Source organism: Rhynchophorus ferrugineus, unplaced genomic scaffold (genome assembly GCF_030347505.1).
Source record: "Rhynchophorus ferrugineus isolate W39M unplaced genomic scaffold, kcgeb_rfMv2 rfM1, whole genome shotgun sequence".
NCBI lineage: Eukaryota > Metazoa > Arthropoda > Insecta > Coleoptera > Curculionidae > Rhynchophorus > Rhynchophorus ferrugineus.
The window spans coordinates 4,382,682-4,407,971 of NW_027472580.1; the positions used below are offsets into that span (position 1 = coordinate 4,382,682).

At 32.4% G+C, this 25,290-nt stretch overlaps 2 protein-coding genes and 1 long non-coding RNA gene across 4 annotated transcripts in view; 1 reads left to right on the top strand and 2 right to left on the bottom strand.

Annotated features, from left to right (window-relative positions):
- S6KL (ribosomal protein S6 kinase like) overlaps positions 1-25,290 on the bottom strand; it is a 233,406-nt gene that overhangs the window by 177,799 nt on the left and 30,317 nt on the right. The window lies entirely within an intron of this gene.
- Positions 9,167-23,302, top strand: LOC143202678 (uncharacterized). Its single transcript, XM_076414355.1, has 2 exons — positions 9,167-9,466; positions 21,735-23,302. Exon 2 carries the CDS (start codon positions 21,735-21,737, stop codon positions 22,845-22,847), a length of 1,113 nt encoding a protein of 370 aa, XP_076270470.1. The 5' UTR covers positions 9,167-9,466; the 3' UTR covers positions 22,848-23,302.
- Positions 9,352-14,782, bottom strand: LOC143202694 (uncharacterized). The gene is made up of 2 exons (XR_013007213.1): positions 11,527-14,782; positions 9,352-11,023 (listed from the first exon to the last, which is right to left on the bottom strand). It is a non-coding gene; the product is annotated as an uncharacterized LOC143202694 (long non-coding RNA).

Sequence of the window (25,290 nt, forward strand, 5' to 3'; positions counted from 1 at the left end):
ATTGTATGAAATGTACAAGTAGCTGTCAACAAGATCCACAAATGGACTAGTGATTGGGAAACACATCTTAATAGCTCCAAATCTATCCCTGTTAATTATAATTATAATTAAGGTAGGATTATCAGTCAATCATAAAACCAATTTGGAGCTATGGGGTTGCACTAAAACATCAAACTAACTGGTAATCCAACGCAGTCAAAACAATATACTACAATTAATTACCAATGCTTATCGCTACGTAACCAGAGTGATCCAAAATTTTCGTCTTGAAAGATGAAATCAGATTGCTAAATCACTGCAACGTGGAAGCAATACAGCTACTGGACAACACGCAGAAAATCAGAAGTCTGAAGCAAACCAACCATAAATTTGTTTAGCGTATAAGTGAATTCTTCACTTTATCTGAAGTAGTTTAGTTTTATTTTTATTTGGTAAATATATGGAATCCATTCCTCCTTTTCTCCTATGTTTTCGATTTTTCTCGTATATATTGGTTTTCATTTGTATATTTGATATTTTAAATTTATTTTAGGGCCTCTATGTTGCCTATCAGGGATGGCTGGATCGACTGGACTACGTGGACTCACGTACTACTCGTACTGCTCAACGTGGACTCCTAACCACGGTCCTCGGCATTAACCCTACCGACTGGCAAGTGACCAACTTTGGTGAAAATCCCAGCCTGGTCACTGACGTGACTGGGATCATTTTCCTTGTCGGATTTTGCACTCTTGCCTAAAGATAATCATAAATGTTAAACAATCACAATAATGACCATGTCCCAGCGCGATTCGCAGCCGCGACTATCGCAACTGCAGGAGGAACGTCCTGTCGCCTTTACTACATTCCTTATCTTTCTCATAATCCATTGTTATTCAGTGTTTAGTTTTAGATTATTTTATCTAGATTTATATTTTTTTATAAGTACCTTAGTTCATCAACAACTTGTTGTATGATTGACATTCCTTCTACACTTAGGGTTATTACCAGTCTTATTAACGGTTCTTTCGTGTGTCCTGATCCTTTTTTTTTCAATTTTAAAAGGTATTTATTGAGAACAAGTCAAAAAAGAAAAGAAAATAAATCAAATTATTTTCAGGACCCTGTGTCAGCCAAGCTATGCAGCATTGATTTGAAAAAATAGATTGAATTAAATCAGAAGGTGTTATGTCTGGTGAGTATGCTGGGTACAATAGAACTTCCCATTCTTCCCATCGAGCTGCAACAATGTATTTTACCCAAGATTCTGTAAGACTACAGTAAAAATTTCATCCGGTTTTTACTGCTCGTAAATACACTGCACCTTGCTGATACCACCATATGCCCAGCAGTGAATGTCTCTCCTGCACTGACCAATGACTTTTTGCGTTTGGGATTGTCTTCAGTTATAATAGATCGTAGAAAATACTTATTTTGACTGGCAAGCAATGAAACCGCGATGTTGAAATGGCTCGAACAGGCACTTTCAGTTAAATCGTGCGATAGCCTTTACCTATTTCTGGAAAGAGCTAATTCATCAACTGCTAGGATGCCTAGGAAATATTTTTGTGATTTTGCGTTATGTTTTGTCGTTCGTTTTCGTTTCTCGGCCTTCCAGTACCAAAACCTGACTTGTCATGACTTCTTTTATGTTGTTGTTGGAAATTATGGAACATATTTTAATTAATATATTTTACGCCAATTTACAAGCATTGCAAGCACCTAACAAAATTATCAATACGTTAAAATTATAAAGTGATAGCAAAAAAATGCCTGGTAATATTTATTACAAATTAACCTCATTATGAATAGTGTAATTAATATGTTTTATCTCTCCAACTTCCTACGGACTAAAGTTCATGTTACAGATATTATATAAATATTATGTCTTTGTTAATTTTGCTAATCATTTTTCCTATTTCCGTTAAAAAATTACGTTTAGTTAGTTACGTTTTTTTTTCTAAACTCGCACAATCGTAATATAATTAGCGGTAACAATTTCAAAGCATTGCGAAAGAATAAATAATTATCTGAGATTTTTCTTCATTTAAAAGTGTTATTGAAAGTCATCGTCATGTTGTCGCCAGCGCTGCTGGTTTTGGATACTTAGAAGAGACAATATCAGTGCGGAAACTACTGAATATAAATATTATATAATCGCAGTGTCCATCCGATAAGGATTATTTATTGAAACATTGGCAATTTTAACGATTTAATTTACCCAAATAACGCCATCCATCCATAACAGACGCTCGGGTGGCGCCTCATTTCTCAGCCAATTCACTGTTGTTGGCGCAGCAGAACTTTCATCAGATCTCACCATAATTGGCGATCGGCCATAACTGTTCTGGCCTCGGACAATGTTAGTATCCTATTTTTCTGGTCGTTTTCTATGATCTCGATCCAAATGTTTTCCTTTTTATCGCTCGCGCGGCACCCACTTTGCGCAGAGCTTCCTCATACCCAAATATTCGTAAATGATATGATGTACACGCTCAGTTGATATCTTTAGAGTGTCTACTATTTTATTCAGTTTCAATTTACGGTCATTCAAAATCATAATGAGTCATTATGTGTCAGGCCGGAGACTTTTCAATTGACCTATTAAGGAAATTGGCCATAACTAAGGAAAAATAACATTGTACGTGTTTTCCACATTAATCTTACAAATGAAAAAAATACTTTAAAACTAATTTATAGGCCACTATAATTTTTTTCGATTCATAAGCCAAAAATTGAGTAGACCTATTCAGTCTTACGAACAAGTTTAAAAACGTGTAAATGATTGAATTAAATCGAAGAACGTCCAGCTTTCTTGTCATGATATTCCCTCATTCCACAGAAAAAAGGTAATAAAAAGCAATAAGCATCATATAACACAAGTGTCAATGTCAAAGTGTACAATTTTCATGATACTTTAGTTCAGTCAAGGACCAACACTTTGTTAATAGTAAAATTTCAGCGAATATTTCACAACTCATTAGTTAACTACTTTACTTCAACACAACACAAATCATTACCGACATAAATATGTAGTTAAATAGATATTAAATATAAATTATTGTTTCAACATTGCGTTTCCTTTAAACTATCCAACATGATAATACAAGGTAATTTCTAACAAATACCTTGCCTAATTTATTTAACACTTTTACTACATGGCGTATACAGAGGTAACATACGAAAAAATAAGGGTTAGATTTATTATATGAATACATCACATAGTACCCACTTTCCAATGATACGTCTCAACATTTTAGTACAATCCAGCTATTAGTATAAAAGTTACAATGGTTTCGATTAAACAGCAATGATTATTTTTAAAAAATCGATAGAAAGTAATTTCACATGTTGATTAAATGTTCTTTGCCGAATAAAGATCAGCAAACTTATTGATTTTTTTTTCTAAATAAGTTAAGGCAGCTAAATGGAAAATCCAACTTCATACGCTGTATTATCCAGACAGATTAATATTATCAATTATGTTCCTTACAATTATCACCTGTTAACGTGTTAAATAATACAAAACATAATTCAAAAAATCCAACAAGATGAATTCACAGCCTTCGTAATACTTTTATTACACTAATTTAATGACTGAATTTTAAAACTGAATATCGAAAATAAATCAATAATATAAAGTGAAAAAGATGAAAATAAAAGGTGAAAATAAAAAGCGATTGATTCATTTAAAAATACATGTTATATTAACGAGTTAATAAATAGAAGTTATCACACTTTATAGTAGAATTATTTAAAATCATAATCATAATCAAAAAACGACATGATTCACATATCACCATAAAACCGGTAATATTTACTGGTAGTATTACAAATTTATTCCACAGTAAATGCTATGTATGAATAATCATTACAAGAACATATTAAAAAAAACTATAAATTGCTGTCAAAAAATTAATTTAATTTAAGAAAAATAATTAATTTAATTTAAAAATAATTTGTATACTAACGATGGTTTCATCAGAAATGAATAATTTTCATGCTGGAACTGTTTGAAATTTATTATTATTAATTATTATTAACAAATTAAAGGATTCATATAAGCATTTCACACAAACACAAACTGGCAATGAGAATGTTTTTCATCCAATATTAATCCAATAATTTTAACAGATTAGCTTAAATGTTATATAAAGAACAATACATAAAATTTAATACATTATACTACAAAATGTATATTAATGTAAGAATATACTAAAAATTAGTAGTAAAATGTTATAAAAACAATTCTAATCTATTTAAAATGAACTAATATCATAACAAGCAATTAAACAGAAATGGTCACATTTTACACTCGAATTGTTTCAAATAAGAAGTATTATTTATAAATGAGAAGAATCACACAATCACAATTCATAAAAAACTAACAGAATGGCTAAAATAGCAATAAAAAGTTTAAAAGAATTGTTAAAACTAGATTAAAAAGGCAAAGACGTAAAGATCAGATGAAAATTGTTAAAGATATCCTAACCAGAATTATCAGTTCTAATATATCATAGCAAATACAACTGATTATCAGGTTACATTTTATATAAGGTTTGTATAAAATAACAATTGTTATTTAAGAATAAAGAAGATATAAAATTTTTCATTAAAAATTACTCTACAGTCAAATATTAATAATTCAGGTAAATTATTTGAACCTTGAATAACTTGTATAAAGAAAAGTATATAAATTAATACAAGAACAAAGACAAAACTATAAAATACTAAGAAAAAGTTTTAAAATAATTAAATCTACTTAATTATACTTTATATGGAAACTGCTTGGAATCAGAATTATTAATTAAAAATAAGAAGAATCATATGTTCACGCTTCACACTGACACTTTTACAAAATAATGATTGAAACTCACAGTCAAACTACAATAACAAGAGAAAGAAAGAATAGAAAATAATATAAAGACAAGGACATGACGGCAAAATTAAAATATTTAAAGACAATTTGACCAGAACAGTACAATTTGCTTAACAAACGCAACAGCTGAACACTTTCAAACAATATCGCAGCAAAAAACAACTGAAAAACACGTCACCACTTTGTATACGTCTTGTATAAAATTATTATTAATATTTAAAAATAAGAAAATGCACTTACTCCCAACTCACAGTCAAACTACAACAACAAGAGAAAGAAAAAATAGAAAATAATATAAAGACAAGGACATGACGGCAAAATTAAAATATTTAAAGACAATTTGACCAGAACAGTACAATTTGCTTAACAAACGCAACAGCTGAACACTTTCAAACAATATCGCAGCAAAAAACAACTGAAAATCACGTCACCACTTTGTATACGTCTTGTATAAAATTATTATTAATATTTAAAAATAAGAAAATGCACTTACTCCCAACTCACAGTCAAACTACAACAACAAGAGAAAGAAAAAATAGAAAATAATATAAAGACAAGGACATGACGGCAAAATTAAAATATTTAAAGACAATTTGACCAGAACAGTACAATTTGCTTAACAAACGCAACAGCTGAACACTTTCAAACAATATCGCAGCAAAAAACAACTGAAAATCACGTCACCACTTTGTATACGTCTTGTATAAAATTATTATTAATATTTAAAAATAAGAAAATGCACTTACTCCCAACTCACAGTCAAACTACAACAACAAGAGAAAGAAAAAATAGAAAATAATATAAAGACAAGGACATGACGGCAAAATTAAAATATTTAAAGACAATTTGACCAGAACAGTACAATTTGCTTAACAAACGCAACAGCTGAACACTTTCAAACAATATCGCAGCAAAAAACAACTGAAAATCACGTCACCACTTTGTATACGTCTTGTATAAAATTATTATTAATATTTAAAAATAAGAAAATGCACTTACTCCCAACTCACAGTCAAACTACAACAACAAGAGAAAGAAAAAATAGAAAATAATATAAAGACAAGGACATGACGGCAAAATTAAAATATTTAAAGACAATTTGACCAGAACAGTACAATTTGCTTAACAAACGCAACAGCTGAACACTTTCAAACAATATCGCAGCAAAAAACAACTGAAAATCACGTCACCACTTTGTATACGTCTTGTATAAAATTATTATTAATATTTAAAAATAAGAAAATGCACTTACTCCCAACTCACAGTCAAACTACAATAACAAGAGAAAGAAAGAATAGAAAATGACTAAAAGACAAGGACATGACGGCAAAATTAAAATATTTGAAGACAATTTGACCAGAACAGTACAATTTGCTTAACAAACGCAACAGCTGAACACTTTCAAACAATATCGCAGCAAAAAACAACTGAAAATCACGTCACCACTTTGTATACGTCTTGTATAAAATTATTATTAATATTTAAAAATAAGAAAATGCACTTACTCCCAACTCACAGTCAAACTACAACAACAAGAGAAAGAAAAAATAGAAAATAATATAAAGACAAGGACATGACGGCAAAATTAAAATATTTAAAGGCAATTTGACCAGAACAGTACAATTTGCTTAACAAACGCAACAGCTGAACACTTTCAAACAATATCGCAGCAAAAAACAACTGAAAATCACGTCACCACTTTGTATACGTCTTGTATAAAATTATTATTAATATTTAAAAATAAGAAAATGCACTTACTCCCAACTCACAGTCAAACTACAATAACAAGAGAAAGAAAGAATAGAAAATGACTAAAAGACAAGGACATGACGGCAAAATTAAAATATTTAAAGGCAATTTGACCAGAACAGTACAATTTGCTTAACAAACGCAACAGCTGAACACTTTCAAACAATATCGCAGCAAAAAACAACTGAAAATCACGTCACCACTTTGTATACGTCTTGTATAAAATTATTATTAATATTTAAAAATAAGAAAATGCACTTACTCCCAACTCACAGTCAAACTACAACAACAAGAGAAAGAAAAAACAGAAAATAATATAAAGACAAGGACATGACGGCAAAATTAAAATATTTAAAGACAATTTGACCAGAACAGTACAATTTGCTTAACAAACGCAACAGCTGAACACTTTCAAACAATATCGCAGCAAAAAACAACTGAAAATCTCGTCACCACTTTGTATACGTCTTGTATAAAATTATTATTAATATTTAAAAATAAGAAAATGCACTTACTCCCAACTCACAGTCAAACTACAATAACAAGAGAAAGAAAGAATAGAAAATGACTAAAAGACAAGGACATGACGGCAAAATTAAAATATTTAAAGACAATTTGACCAGAACAGTACAATTTGCTTAACAAACGCAACAGCTGAACACTTTCAAACAATATCGCAGCAAAAAACAACTGAAAATCACGTCACCACTTTGTATACGTCTTGTATAAAATTATTATTAATATTTAAAAATAAGAAAATGCACTTACTCCCAACTCACAGTCAAACTACAACAACAAGAGAAAGAAAAAATAGAAAATAATATAAAGACAAGGACATGACGGCAAAATTAAAATATTTAAAGGCAATTTGACCAGAACAGTACAATTTGCTTAACAAACGCAACAGCTGAACACTTTCAAACAATATCGCAGCAAAAAACAACTGAAAATCACGTCACCACTTTGTATACGTCTTGTATAAAATTATTATTAATATTTAAAAATAAGAAAATGCACTTACTCCCAACTCACAGTCAAACTACAACAACAAGAGAAAGAAAAAATAGAAAATAATATAAAGACAAGGACATGACGGCAAAATTAAAATATTTAAAGGCAATTTGACCAGAACAGTACAATTTGCTTAACAAACGCAACAGCTGAACACTTTCAAACAATATCGCAGCAAAAAACAACTGAAAATCACGTCACCACCTTGTATACGTCTTGTATAAAATTATTATTAATATTTAAAAATAAGAAAATGCACTTACTCCCAACTCACAGTCAAACTACAACAACAAGAGAAAGAAAAAATAGAAAATAATATAAAGACAAGGACATGACGGCAAAATTAAAATATTTAAAGGCAATTTGACCAGAACAGTACAATTTGCTTAACAAACGCAACAGCTGAACACTTTCAAACAATATCGCAGCAAAAAACAACTGAAAATCACGTCACCACCTTGTATACGTCTTGTATAAAATTATTATTAATATTTAAAAATAAGAAAATGCACTTACTCCCAACTCACAGTCAAACTACAATAACAAGAGAAAGAAAGAATAGAAAATGACTAAAAGACAAGGACATGACGGCAAAATTAAAATATTTAAAGACAATTTGACCAGAACAGTACAATTTGCTTAACAAACGCAACAGCTGAACACTTTCAAACAATATCGCAGCAAAAAACAACTGAAAATCACGTCACCACTTTGTATACGTCTTGTATAAAATTATTATTAATATTTAAAAATAAGAAAATGCACTTACTCCCAACTCACAGTCAAACTACAACAACAAGGGAAAGAAAAAATAGAAAATAATATAAAGACAAGGACATGACGGCAAAATTAAAATATTTAAAGGCAATTTGACCAGAACAGTACAATTTGCTTAACAAACGCAACAGCTGAACACTTTCAAACAATATCGCAGCAAAAAACAACTGAAAATCACGTCACCACTTTGTATACGTCTTGTATAAAATTATTATTAATATTTAAAAATAAGAAAATGCACTTACTCCCAACTCACAGTCAAACTACAACAACAAGAGAAAGAAAAAATAGAAAATAATATAAAGACAAGGACATGACGGCAAAATTAAAATATTTAAAGGCAATTTGACCAGAACAGTACAATTTGCTTAACAAACGCAACAGCTGAACACTTTCAAACAATATCGCAGCAAAAAACAACTGAAAATCACGTCACCACTTTGTATACGTCTTGTATAAAATTATTATTAATATTTAAAAATAAGAAAATGCACTTACTCCCAACTCACAGTCAAACTACAACAACAAGAGAAAGAAAAAATAGAAAATAATATAAAGACAAGGACATGACGGCAAAATTAAAATATTTAAAGACAATTTGACCAGAACAGTACAATTTGCTTAACAAACGCAACAGCTGAACACTTTCAAAGGATATCGCAACAAAAAACAACTGAAAATCACGTCACCATAAAAACATAAATTATCTGTGACCAAACGGAGATCTTCCAGCAAACGGGACCGTTTGACCAGCAAACCAAGACCCAGAGCAGCGCCAGCGTATCTGCGGCCATCATCGAGATCATCTCCGCAGAAATCTCAGCAACCGTATCAGCAAGCAGCATCTTCAGACTTGACCCGCGCCGGGCGCTCGGTAATCGCGATGGTAATGATGCACCGACCTGGGGAGGGGTTTTCCCTGGTATAAATCGGATCTAACGTCGCGCATACCACATAACTTTAGTGTCCAGTGCAGTGTAAGATCAGAGCTAGGTTCCGCCCGAGGTTCACTATTGTAGTTGGTTCATTGATTCAACCCGGTACACACCAATAGCAAATACTTAAAGCAAGGTAGGGAACCATTATTCAAGCCCTTCGATCGTTTAGTCGATAACTCGAAGAAGCGTCGTTTTAATATCGTTCGATTTCTAAATTATCGAAACTTATTTCCTCAATATTTTTCCAACTATTTTTTTAAACCTTCATTGATCACCAAAAAGTCTCAAACTTTGAATCAATCTTCAACTGGGTATCTGATTTTTCCATATTTTTATAGTTATTTTTAAGATTCGTATACAACACTAAAACGCAGTTAACACGAAGAAACTTCAGTGTAATATAGTTAGAATTTCGAAATTATCAAAACTTATTTGTCAAAATGTCTATATTATATTTTAAATTATTGAGTTGCTATTTTTATAGATTTTTGCAATTATATTGTGTTTTATTGCATCGAATGATATTGCTTTCATAGAATAATTTTCTGGTGCTTTCAAATAATTTTTTTATATTTCTATAGCTATTTTTAATATGTATGTACAAGACCAAAACGTTGTTAACTCAAAGAGTGACTATTGATTTAAAATGGCAATATCTTTATCTATATTTTTACATTTATTTTTAAAAATCACATACATCGCCAAAATCTGGAAAATTTCCATTGTTTTCATAAAACTAAAAAATATCACGACCAAAACAAATGCCGGCTATAAATATAATTTTACACATGTTGAATAAGACACATTTAGAATTTCTAATGTGAATCTAAATTTTAAAAATACTGTATACTATTCCCGATATAATCGAATTATTTAAAATCTATCAAATATTTAAATAAGTCACAAAAATATAATTTAATATTTAAGTTCTTTTTGGTTATAAAGCATTCAAGAAATATAAACGTTGTTGTAACATTTCTGATGTAAGAAATAAAAACATTTCCATGTTTTTATAATTAACTACTAAATCTATAACAGTAAATAATATTTCGTTACACCGACAAGTGATTCTATATATATATATATAATACAAATAAAAAAATTAATTAAATAATGGAAAAATTTAATTAAATTCCAGAAACAAAGAAATCAATTATGCTTTTCAATAACGAACATAATTAAAAATTCAACTTATCTGTTTCAGTTATTAATAGCACAGAAATACAATAATCAAATTTGCCAGAACTATGTTTAAAAATAAATTACTGATAACTGGAAAATTGAGCAGAGATATTAATTTTCGCTCGATATTTAGCAACTTAAATCGATTTATTTTCGTCACAAATATACCTAAAAATAACGTCAATATTTCTTTTCTCTTAGAAATGGAATTAAAACAAAAACACAATCAGTGTTTACTAAAGCTTGGCTTGGATAATACCGCAAGGTTATTTTTTACGATTCTTGAAGAAACAAAAGTTATTTTATTTATAAATAAATTACCAAAGATTGGTTCACGTTATTTTTAAAATTTCAACAAAATATAACTTATTAAATATATTCTACAGGCAAAATACAAGAAAAAAATGTTATAATATGTGATAATTGTAATTGGAAGAAAGAATAACTAAAAACATTATTCAAGCAAAATTATTTTCAACTATATAATTCCACGGAAAAATAATTTTTTCTTAGTTATATATGAACCAAAATATAAGAAAATATTTTTACATCAATATACTTAACTAGACTAAATCAAGACCATCTAATATCATCAAAAACACACTGAAACTATATTTAATATAAAATAGTAATATTTAAAAGTAAATTCGTTTTCATAATGTTTTCGAAAGCAATCATAATATATTCAAGAACTAGACGATTGCAAAAGAATAAATAAAATATTTGAAAATTAGTCCCAAAAAAATATTTAATTGAAATTAATTCCACTGAAAAATGAATTTATCTTAACCATAATTGAACCAAAATACCACAACAAATATACTCAATAAATATATAACTGACATGAATTACAATTGACGAACTGAAAACAATATTTAATAAACATTATTTGCATCCACAGGTAAATTCGTTTCAGGATATTTTAAAGAAGTAATTTAAATAGAATAAAATAGAGGATGTATTCAAGAAATAGACGATTACAGAGAAAAAACAAAAATTTTTTAAAGTTACTCGAAAAAATTATTTAATTTACATTAATTCCTCTAAAATATAAATATATCTTGCTAAGAACTGAAGATAAGAAGAAATTTATTTAAGCCATGTATAATTAAACTACAAATTAAAATTAAGGACAGACTAAAGGGAATAGATATAAATTTACCCATTAAATGATTAATTGATTTTTTACGACCTCTCATTTCGACTGTATATTTAGATATTCCGGCAGTGTTGAAAGGTAAACGATTTAAAGTGTGAATAGTCTTTCTAAACAACAAGAAGCTAACACAGGTAGCGCATCAATATTTGTCGATGAACTTCATCGAACCGTATACTGGACAAGAGCAAGAGCTAATGGGGTCGACCAGTCAGTACCCGTCGTAATTTTCGTTATAATGATCCGATCCTTGGGGAAGAGTGGTACCAGGTATTGCGTTAATTACGTCGTTCTTTCGCAACGAATGAATCATGGCGTTTTTCGCGCACAATGAGCGCTTTTTGTGATAATTTAAATGTTACTCTGCGAAAGGGCGTGCCTTGACATTTCTGTTCTAAATGATGGCTCGGCTCTCGTGGCGAAACGCGTAACGAAATTACAATAAACACGAAAATTTATCATAATTTTATACAAAATTTCAAGCTACAGGTGTCAACGTTTTGGAATAAATGCCACAACCTATCCTTGCTCCGAAGATTTCTGTTTGTCAAATATTAAGGCTTTATACTAGGCTTTACCTATCGCTACAGATCTTCTAAAGTTATTGCAATCAATCAACAGATGAATTTAATGCTTTCAATAAAAATATTTAACAATATAAAGTCACAACGTTTTGTTATAATCATTTAATTGATATGGTAACCGTTTTTCCAATATTGTAAATAAATCAGATAACGCCAATTTTTGAAATTATAGACCCAGATTATTTAGAAGACATCGTTTTACTTGTCTTTGTAATCTACCAACTCTTCCATCATTACAAAAAAACTTGAATCGTGCCTATATTTAGTTCTCAAACTCGCACATCATATTATTTAAACTCATATGTTATAGTAACGTGAAAATATAATGCATTAGTTAAAAAAAACAATAATAGCAGAATGATTCGGCCATATAAAACTTTTAAAAAATCAAAAAAAAAAACTTTAATAACTTATATATTTATTTTTGAATATTGTCGTAGATCATTTTATTTTAACCTACACATTGGGGTTATATGAAAATAATATTAGGTCAATAATAATCCGTCACAAATAACAACATAATTCGACATATCTCAGTCAATTATCAGCAAGTGGGTCAGATAATGACAATTAAAAATAAACAATTCCCAAAATCACACGTAATATTGTGTCTAAACATTAATAATAAAACAAAATAATAAAACTTGGAGATAAATACATTGAGTTATGGTATAAAAATTATTTAGTTTTAATTTTCCCACATTTCATATATCACGTAATATATGGAATAGAATAACATTTAACAAATACGATAATAGAGAATCTATCAATACGTAAAACTTTCTCATTTGTTCATGATAAAAAGTGAATTAGTTATTTAATTTTAACATTTTTTACATTAAGAATAACTAATTTGTTTATAATCAGAATATGTATAATTTTGTTCGGAATAAGAATTCCGATAAAAAATGGTTTCCTAGCAATGTTGACACTACCTTTATATAACAAATCGACCAACGTTCGAGAGATCATCCCAGCAGATATCCGGCTTTACACAGCCTGGTTAATGGCGTGATTGAGATGATTATTATTCCTTGTCGAATTTTACACTGTTACCTAGGCACATTTACAATTACAATGAGTCCTGTGGAATTCAGTAAACAGTAAAACGACCATCCTGCCCCCTTAGCCACCAGCTGATGATTTCATTCAATCTTAACAGCAAATATTGTGTTTACATTCTGATGTTAATGATAGAGTACGCCATCAAGAATGTCCCTTTTGCATGGCGAGCAAAAAAATGCTATGGTTAACAGATTTGCAACATACTAGATGTGTCGGTAAATCTTATCCGGTTTTTTCGTTGTTTTTTATCTTCTCCGTTTATAGAGTCAATTTTTAACTTCTTCGAAATCGAGTGGTCTGCAAGCGCGTGCCCCTTTGATGCAAAACGGTGGTAGTCGGACGGAGTCAAATATGGAGAGTATGACGGTTGCGATAAAAGTTTCCGTGTAAGTGATATCAATATTTCTTTGACTAGTTTTACTGTATACAAGGTCATGTCTTGTAGAGCTTGTGGTTGTTTTTCAATCAATGCACAGTTAAAATTAATCATTTGTCGTCGACAGCAATCAATATTAAATCATTCTCCAGCTTTCAACAGTTTATAAGATACCACATATGTCCAGACACTTGTCTGGGGTTTTTCTAAATCAATTTTTCATCGCCCGTTACTATTCGATGTAGAATGACCTGCTTTCATACCTTTGAAGCAACATTCTCCAACGACTTTTCGATGGCACCCATCTTCCCATCTTCTGAATCCCTTTCATCGCTTGTAACATTCAGAAAATGAGACTCAGCTCACATTCAAATTTTCTCTCTTTTGTTAATAACTCATGCAATTCCGCATCTTCAAACATATTCAACCTACCAGGCAGCTCTTTGTTTGAACATTGAAATCACCACATTTGAATTGTCGAAACCAGGTTTTACTTGTCCTTACAGCGGAGGCATTCTCACCGTTATGCCCTACCAGCAAACGGTGACTTACAACCGCTTTTTTCTTTTGATGGAACAATAAAAGTAATACGTGTCGCATACTCACAAAAAAGTATAAATCTATAACGCCATTATTTCAGCGAAACATAAAACTAATCATGGTTAATGAAATATGTTACAAAAACCGGAACGTAATTACCGACACACCAAGAATTTTTCACTATTTAGATCTTATTCCAGGCGTGCAAACGATTCCCACCTGTTGATTCATCAATTTCTAAATCATCTGAGAGTTTCAGGGGTGTCGGCCACCGAGAAAATATTTATATTTAGAGAATATTTTCAAAAATATCTAGATATTTTTTTGAAACAACTATGAAGAATATCAATATTTTACAAAAAAAAAATATATCGATATTTTGAAGAAAAAAATAAAAATATTGATATATTGACCCAAAAAAATATCGATATTTCTGGAATATTTTAAAAAGTAGAAACATTTTTAATAAAGCCTTAAAATTAAGTACCAAAATGCACAACTTTTGTTAAAAATAATTTTGTTATATATTTTTTTAAACAAAAATATCGATATATCGGTAAAAAAAATATCGGCGAACGATATATCGATATTTTTTCGACATTCTTAACTTAAATCATTGAAGGGTTAAAATACGATCACACAGCTTCACAAGTGTGCCCAGGATGTAATAATGACAGATAAAATGTCACCCGCGACTGACAGATGTCAAAGCTAGATTTAAAATATAACAAAATATAATAAAACAACCAGTGTCACATTGGCATCTCGCGTTTTCATACAAATCACAGTCGTTTATTGAACCGTCGAACATATAATTTAACATCTAATTTATTCAACAACAGCGCCTCAAAATTATATTTCACGTTCTTCTAGGAAGACCGGAATAAAATACTCTCTCGAATGAATACAGATTTCCTTTGACACCGAGGTCGTCAAACTTGTCACACGCAGTCAGTCGACGTGATCCTAAGATTGTCATCGTCGAAACCCAACGGATTTTCCAGAACAGATTAGCCAGAAAAGCAGCTCGTTGTTGCAAAAATGCCCCTGGTTCTAAATGTCAAATACCGTTAATTACAGAGCGTGGCTTACTTCGCTTTTCTAAAAGGTGATGCAAGTGAGTGAGGCCTTAAAATATTCCGAAGACCGACGGGCACTTATAAATTATTTAAATCTTATGCAACGCAACGAACGCCGTGTGCACTTGACATTTGTCCGGATATGGAATAGACGAGCGGCCATCCTGAAAGGTCGTCGCAAAAGGAAATTCAATTAATTGTGAGCCTGATTGTCTCATTTAGTAACGCGATACTCGATTAATGCCCATTGTTGTATTAAAATCGTTATTCGCGATGACCAGTTGCTTTCCATCCGTTCGCTATTGTTCTTTTATTGTCAGTCAAATATCATTAAATGTTGATTGAAAATTAAATTTAAAAAATAGGCAACCCAATATATAGTTCAATTGTCACAATGACAAAACTGATGTCAAATTATCTTTCTCAAATTGAATTAAATAAAAATCGAACAAATCACATTTATATAAAATGCGTAGAATTACCCAATAAACACTGCAGCTATGTTAACAAATATAAAGACAAACACAATTAATATTATTAAAAAATTTTAAAAATAAACAACCTAATATACAATGCACGTATAATCTACTTCAGCAAAAAATACTGCTGTCTTAAAAATTAAAAATTAATACCCTATAAGTTTGATATTGAAATACGTTCACTATTCGTTTCAGTATGATATGTCAATGTATACTAAACAGAATTAATCATCTGTCATCAGTGACAATTAATTTTGTTGTGAGTTTTATTATTCCAAATAAATTACTACTTCTAAAATTTTAGTTAAACTACACGTATCCTGTCAAAAAATTAAATTGCAATTATCATTAGTTTCGGTCATCGTTACCCTAAAACAACTTTATGTTAGATAAATTAAAAGCAAAACGAAACAAGCTATTCTAATTCGCCTTTGATTGACTGTGGAAGAAAAAACAGGAAATGAAGAAATACCTGTGTTGGTTTTAATTAAACCGCAACGATCAACACGTCAAGTGACGGTGCAGGAACGTTTTTATCCTGCCGATCGAGATATTGAAGATTACCAGCAACTTCTCTTCAAATAAGGGTCTTTGACCCAATCACAATGATCCCTCGGCTAACGGAAACGTTTTTGTTCGCATGTTTCGCTTTTTTTCCCAATTTGTTCGATAAAAAGATTCGTTCTGGTAGTCGTCCGAATGTCAATCGGTGAAAAAGTTCGCCAATTCCATTAGCACGGCAAAAAATAATGCTTTCGCGGCAAGTGTAACGGTAACGAGCGAGGACCGGCCAAAATAATAAGCTTCATTCTTCGGGAAAAATACAGTTCGTCTAACTTAAATAAATATTCAGTAAATAAACCCAGATTAATAGTATTAGAATTACTGGAGCAACGACTCACTATCATACGTACTCATTTTATTTCATCGATATCAGTTAGTGTAAATATATATTGCATGTTGAAAGATTAATATTTTAGATAACTATACATACGACCTCACTGTCACAATGACAGATGTCAGAAGCTGCTAAACATATTTTTTATTTTATATTAATGAATATACTTAACCTACAATTACATTGTGTCAGTGTCATAAATAACGTCACAAGCAAAACAAAACCATTTAATATTTCATATTTCTTACGTGTGCTTTTGTAATTTATTAAATTAGGAAATAAAAAATTTACATTAAAGTGAAATTCATAAAATGCACTTTCATAACATTGATTCGACAATATTGAAATTAGGAAACGTTCGATCATGTAACGAAATGGTGAAAACGCTTTTATAACCGCTGATCAAAAACATCTTATTTTTTAATTTACACAACGCGGTGTCAAAATATATGTAAAAAAAACACGTCTCCTGACATATACAAATAACAAAACACCAGCTCTATGTCAAAATATTTAATATAGTTCGATTTTATCTGAACAATAATTATTTTACGTCAATGTCATATGTAAAACAAAACGACACATTCGTTTGTTTTCGCATTCCTATAACGGGTTACTAAACGGGAGTTTGATAATATTTAATTTAAAATAGCGGAAACGTATCGTACATTCTCGACAATTTTCAATCAGTGTTGCATGGAGGATAAAATACAGTTGTCCTCTAGTTAACGACGCAATAGGCGCTAATTTATATAACAAAGTGACTTCTTCGTGGCCTATTGTCAACAATTTTATCTCCATAAGCCATAGTACAAAATCATGTCATCCTTGTTTCACTAATGTTATTTTTTTGAATGGATTGTGCAATATTTCACGCGAACATTATTTAAGATACATAACCTAAATTATATTTGTGTATCACAGTATGTAAAAGTAATAAAACAGAATGGGTTATAAATCACAGGACTGCCTACATATCCGTAATGTTTTATATTAGCATAGTAATAGTTCGTAATAAACATTATTGCAGGATAATAAATTTGTTCGCAGTAAATTCTAATATTTTACGTCGCATTTTTTAAGAAGTCTATTATGTTAGGTGTGTGAAAGGAGGGTTCTAGCTCTACAAACCAAACTTAATTCAACGCAAGTTTTAACTCACCTAATTTAATGACAACAATGACTTGCTAAGTTAGAACTACAGATATTTGATAGATAATTTCTGTTTCGCTGTCGTCTTAGGCTCAATTGGCAAGAAAATAATTAAGGTTCTGTTAAATTAATTTTTATAGACAAACTTTTGTCATATTTCATTTTTGTCATCAATTTGATGATCTAAAAACATTATCAGCAGTTTCTGGTGATACTAGAGTTGGGTTATACGTGTTGGCAAGAAAATAATTACGTTTTCATTAAATTCAGTTTTATATACAAAATTTGTCATATTTTTCAATTAGATGGCTAAAAACATTGCAAGAAAATAATTACGTTTTTATGAATTTAATTTTTTATATTAATAATTTTGTCATATTTCTCTATTAGAGTGAATATAATCATTATCAGTAAATTCTGATCATACTAAAGCAGGGCTAAAAACTGTTGGCAAGAAACTAATTACGTTTTTATGGACTTCTTTATAATTATACTAGCGACCCGCCCCGGCTTCGCACGGGTGCAATGCTGATACTAAATTAAATACACTACAGAAAAAATATGAACGTTGTATATAAAAACATAGCGGCCCGCTCCGACTTTGCACGGGCATAAAATATATATGCCTATGTCACTCAATGAAAACATGATTAAAATCGATCCAGTATTTTTGGTTCATTCATTACTGCCCTTGGCCTGTGCGCATTAAATTCGGAGTAAAACAATTCCTCTTCCCCTATACTTACTATGAAGATTTCCTGCTATCTTTGGAATATCTAAATTCATACAATTTTTATTACATTACACATTTTTAAACGCAAATTTTAAATTTGTAATATCTCCGAAAATATTTGTTTAATTTACATGCTGTAAGGAACCATATTGATCTATATTAATTGCACACTGTATTTAAGGTACTTAATTCGATAAGGATTAATGCCGTATTGCTTAAAATAGCTTCGTAAATAAGCCATTTTCTCACGTAAAAAGTAAACAATAAAAATGGTTAATGTGGGTTATCCCTAAAAGATAAACATATACCATCGCGGACTTTTTTGTAGACCTTTTTATGGTGTACAATACTGTAGTACATTAATTTGATCTAGCTCGTAGGGTTAGGCAGCGTTTTTGCTAATTACTAAATAAGCCTAAAAAAATAGGTTAATTTACGACATCACGTTAGAAACCTCTAAAATTAGCAATGTTGCCTTAGTATATTATGCATGTATTATACATATAAACCTTCCTCTTGAATCACTCTATCTATTGAAAAAAACCGCATCAAAATCCGTTGCGTAGTTTTAAAGATTTAAGCGCACATAGGGATATAGGGACAGAAAAGGCGACTTTATACTATGTAGTGATTTTAAAATACATCAATTAAAGCATTTTTTTTTACTATAACATGAAGAATATCATCTCCAACAAAGCAAAACCAGCGAAATAACAAAAAAAAAGCCAAAACTCGTTCGCCAACTGGAACTGGAAACGCAAGAGAAGTTGCATTACAAGAAAAGAAACCGGGGGAATGAAGGTAAAAAAAGAAAATCGATAGTTTCTGTTTGTATCGAGCCGGTCGGGGGTTCAGAGACTCACGCGCTGGATGATGAACTCTTATTTAACCGGTTAGCGGAACGGTGAGCGATAAAACCGACCGAGTGGAGATGCGACCGGTTCGCAAGTGGGATAACATGGCGTAGTAAATCGTAACCAGAATGGCCGGCATAAAAATAGAATCCTCGACGACGGGTTCGAGCCTTTATACCAAATGAGGTGCACGGGTTTCGCGAAATCGAACGATTATACGAACCAAACTTAATCCAATTGATTTTTTTTAACGGAGGTTTTGGCTCTTATAATTCCTGCGAAACTATGAAGGCGATGAGCGTAAAAATTAATCAATTTTGTTGGATAATTTCAGTTTTGTCTTACATGGAGTTGGCAAGAAAATAATTACGGTGTTTTTAAATCGGCTCTTATATGCAATATTTTGTTATATTTCACTACTAGCGACCCGCCCCGGCTTCCACGGGTGCAATGCTGATACTAAATTAAATACACTACAGAAAAAATATGAACGTTGTATATAAAAACATAGCGGCCCGCTCCGACTTTGCACGGGCATAAAATATATATGCCTATGTCACTCAATGAAAACATGATTAAAATCGATCCAGTATTTTTGGTTCATTCATTACTGCCCTTGGCCTGCACGCATTAAATTTGGAGTAAAACAATTCCTCTTTCCCTATACTTACTATGAAGATTTCCTGCTATCTTTGGAATATCTAAATTCATACAATTTTTATTACATTACACATTTTTAAACGCAAATTTTAAATTTGTAATATCTCCGAAAATATTTGTTTAATTTACATGCTGTAAGGAGCCATATTGATCTATATTAATTGCACACTGTATTTAAGGTACTTAATTCGATAAGGATTAATGCCGTATTGCTTAAAATAGCTTCGTAAGTAAGCCATTTTCTCACGTAAAAAGTAAACAATAAAAATGGTTAATGTGGGTTATCCCTAAAAGATAAACATATACCATCGCGGACTTTTTTGTAGACCTTTTTATGGTGTACAATACTGTAGTACATTAATTTGATCTAACTCGTAGGGTTAGGCAGCGTTTTTGCTAATTGCTAAATAAGCCTAAAAAATAGGTTAATTTACGACATCACGTTAGAAACCTCTAAAATTAGCAATGTTGCCTTAGTATATTATGCATGTATTATACATATAAACCTTCCTCTTGAATCACTCTATCTATTGAAAAAAAAACCGCATCAAAATCCGTTGCGTAGTTTTAAAGATTTAAGCGCACATAGGGATATAGGGACAGAAAAGGCGACTTTGTTTTATACTATGTAGTGATTAGACAATTTATAAACATTATCAGTAGCATTAACCATTGTTAGATCGGGGACTATATGAGTTGATAAAAAAATAATTACGTTTTTTGGCAAACTTTTGTCCTGTTTCCTCATTAGGTGGTCAATAAAGATTACCAGCAAAACTATTGGTGAATTCTGGCAATACTAGATCATGAATATATGAATTGACAAGAAAATAGTTAAGTTTTTGTTAAACTGGACTTTGACCGAATTTTTATCATTTCACCATCAGATGGTCCATAACGTCTATAATTACGTTTTTAGTCATTTCGTTTTTTAACCTAATTGTTATCATATTTAATTATCAGATGGTCTGTAAATATTACTAGCAAAACCATTGATGTGCTAGTGCATCCCATATTTACATCACATTCCTGATCGGCTCTGCTTTTTGTCTAACATGATGTTTCCAATTTAAACTACCATCGATATGTATGTCGAGGTACTTAACTGATTCTGCTGAAGGAATCGGGCATATGTCAAGTGACATAATTAGGTTTTTGTCATTTCGCCGCAACACATTTGTAGCTATTATGTCGTATTTTTCTGTCTCTATTCCATTTGTAAATCTTGTTGACTGCTACTTGTACTTTTTCTACAGCCTTAAACAGAAATATATCTTCGCATGTCGTCGGCAAGTGTCCGAAGTACTGTTTCTTTTGTTTTTGGAATATCAGCAGTATAGGGCAAATACGTACGTAGTAATTCCACGGTAGCAATTTGCTCATTTTCTAAATTAATCCCAAATGCAGTACCCGGTGAAGTGCTTGTGAGACGTCCAGGAATATTGCAGGACAGTATTTATTTTCTTCGACCGGCATTTCAACAACCGCTGTTGCTCTGTGCACTTGATGATGATTTCAAAATCCAAACTTGAAAACTTGGTACTTCTATAAATGGTTTAATACGTTTTAACAGCATTAACCTTCTAAACAATCCTTCGCATCCCTTATAACAAGTAATATAATTCAACAATATTTTGTTCCAGATGAAACTGTTAATTGGACTCGTCTTGGTCGCCGCCGCCTTAGCCTATCCCCTGGGTGAGAACGAGGAGAAACCCCAGGAGCCCCTGGTCATCTCCGACTCCTACTCGTCGGTCTCCAAATCCGAAGAGGCCAAACAAGAGCTCCAAAAGTCCCTGCAGGACACCAGCGCGGACAGCTCAAGCTCGAGCTCGGACGAGTCGCCGGAGAGCGGAGAACCGAAACCGGCTGAAGCTCCCGAGGCCCCAGCCCAAGACACGGCCGCCGAGGAACAGAGCGAGGAGAAAGCCTCCCAGGATCAGCCACAGGCGCCGGCCGCCGAAGCTCAACCAGCAGAACAACCCAGTCAGCCCGCCGCAGAACAACCAGCAGCCCAACCCGAGCCCCAGGCTAAGCTGAGCGACGAAACAGCCCCCGCCGAAGAGAAACCAACGGAAGAAGCTCTCCCCACTCTGAAGAACGTGGAAAGCGAGGCCGCGCCCCAGGTTAAGACCGTCTTGGAGGCCGAGATCGCCGAGCAACCCGAACTACCTAAATCCGAGGACACCCCAGCCGCAAAATCCATCCCCGAAGAGAAACAGGAAGAGAAACCACTAGCCCTGCCCGCTCAATCCGACATCCCCGCCGAAACCAAGTCAGCCGCCGCCTCGGAAATCCAGGAGGTCGCCATCCCCAGCGAGCAAAAGGTCGAGGTACCCGCCGCCGTAGAGGAATCGCTTCCCGAACTGAAGACCGCCGCGGCCGAAGACAAACCCACCGAGCAAGCCGAGGAGAAACCCGCCGAGAAGAAGGCCAAGTCCGACGATAGTGCCCCAACCGAAGCTCCCGCCTCTGAGGAACCACAAGCACCCACTGAGGAACCCAAGTCGGCACCTGAGGAGCCCGCTTCCGAACAACCTCAACCTACGTCCGCTCCCAGCCAAGCCCCAGCCGCCGCCGACCAGGTAGCCGCCGACGCCCAGCCCGAGCAGGAACTGGCCGAGAAGAAGCCCGAGGGAAAATCGGCCGAACCATCCGCCGCCCCCCAGGAACCCGCTCAGCCCCAGCCGGCCGAGGAACAGAAGCAGGAAGCCGCGGCGGAACAGAAACCGGCCGAGAGCGCATCGACCTCCTGAATCGACGCGTACCCCCTACTAGTGTGAAGGATCAATGACTGATTTTTAACCCCCGGAGGTCCGCTTGCCCCTCTGTTCCGTCGCCCACTTAATTATTCTTACTCATTCAACGAACACTTGGGCCGATCGGACCTCGATCCTAATCTATTTCCAGGAAAGTGCTCAATATTATCTAAGGGAAACAATCAAAAACAAAAATACTATTTAAGTTGACGTTTGTTTCAGTCTCGATTATCTATGCGCGTTTCTTCGGTGTTTTAACGCTCCCACTAGGTTCTGTACGGTCTGTAAATTATTGTTAAAACCGCCAAACACTAATATAATACATTTTTTCCGTTTGTTTTGAAACCGGTAGGTCAATCATGGCGGCTAAACCGCCGTGAATTAATTTTATTACCTAGATTAATCTAATCGTATGTATTTAAAGCTTTTTAATAAAGTTTTATACATAAAAACAAGCCTTTCTTTGCAAAACCCCTTTATCCCCCGAATGTTTAACAACATAACCTATAAAAATCTGACATTAAGTAAAATAACCTATAATATTCATTCATAATTAATTATTATTGGAACTCATAGCCAAGATAATGTGTCTAATAATAGAGAAAAACTTTGGTATCATCGAATAATCAAAAGAAAATATTAAGACCCACGTGTTGGACAGCTCATAATTTTTAATATATTATCGGTCATTCATTGTCTATTGAAAAGGGTCACACGATGGCACACCACGATACGTTTTCTTCTACAAAGAAAGTTAAATGCCAAGATGTCGTGCGATTGCACATTATTTGACAAGTAAGCATTAACTTGATTTGATAATTTTAGAAAACCTGGACAATAAGTAGGGCTGAAAAAACTTGAGCTTAAGAAAGGAAAAGGAATTTTGTTGTGCCACTACAGGTCACTATGTTTCTACAAAAATCTAGTAAAAATATCATCGCACCGAACATATAATACAGACATTTTTCCATACAATTATTTCTAATTCTTACCATTGACAATTACACAGTATATAAATGTAATTAATTTATTAACTACAAGTCATTTTACGGAAATGTATGCTATTTTATATTCACCCAATATTTAAAAAAAGGCATTCCTTTAATAAACATAAAAACAAAAAACTAAATAAAATAAATAAAGATTTCTCTCATTTCCAAACCAAAACTTAAGGAACGTACAAATACCAAGCATTAAATAATCCGTACAACACAAAAAACGGCAACAAAAAATGACCTTCGCCATTTGTCAAGAGACCGGCTCTTCAACAACAACAATAATTAAATAACCCACCGCAATTCCGAAGATATAAATAGACCAAAAAAAATAATTTCGCCGCGCAGAAAAGACAAAGACGGAATCGACGGGAGATTGTTAAATATCGTGATTTGCAGTAGCCGCTTGGCATGAGATGATACCATTAAAATAATTGAATCGATATAATTTCAAAGGGAACATCGTCCGGTAGATAGCGAGACCGATAAGTTAAAATCGAGGAGTCAGCGTCCTTTGGAATGCTGCAAGGTTAGTTCACCCTGCTTGACATTCCAGTGACGTAGTTCGCAATAGTTTTCGAAAGATTCGCTTTATTTAAATATGATTTTGGATATATTTATCATTCTATAATAAAAAAACTGTATAACAATATAAACACTATAATTAACCCAAATTGTAAACTGTGAGAGTAATAAAAATGACAAAATAAGAACAAAACATATACTATAACAAATGAATAGCATAAAAAGAGATTTTCAACTCATTTGAAATAACAAGTAATGTGCTTAATTAAACTGCACGAAGAACGGTCGAACATCGTACTTATTCCATTAATTAAGAGAAAGAACAAGAAAGATTACCACCAAACCAGTTCAACATATCAATAATACATGACCTCTTCGCAGAGGACTAAAAACAAATAGTTTGTTTTAAAAATTGAAAATAATGACCTTATCATTATGTCGAACTGTTCTCATCAAGATTAATGAAAAGAAATGAAAATGATTGATGGTTACTAACGAAAAAACAGATTTTCAACTTATATTTAGTGGGTATATGTTTTTATTATTAATCCTACCTCGCTGAAGTTATTCCTCTATAAAGGACTTTTACTTATAGGGTTTAATATTGCTTCTAGAGACTTTTAACCATTTACCAATGTTTAATTTATTTTTACACATTTTTAGTTTGAGATTTTATATTAAAATAAGATTATATTGGAACCAAAATGTAAAAATAGCCCTAATAAACCAGTATAGCTCTATGATTCCCAATTTCGATTGTCACTCAAAAATATAAATCTTAAAAGGTAATACAGGTCTTCAGGAATATGGCGAATGCGCTTTGGTATAACAATTTATGGAACTATAGAAATCTTTCTCTAAATGGCTGAAAAATTCATTATTATTATAAAAATTAGTTATTATAAAAATAACTATGGATA

Excerpts from the sequence above, each read along its gene's own strand:
- LOC143202678 (XM_076414355.1), top strand. The coding sequence starts at position 21,735 with ATGAAACTGTTAATTGGACTCGTCTTGGTCGCCGCCGCCTTAGCCTAT.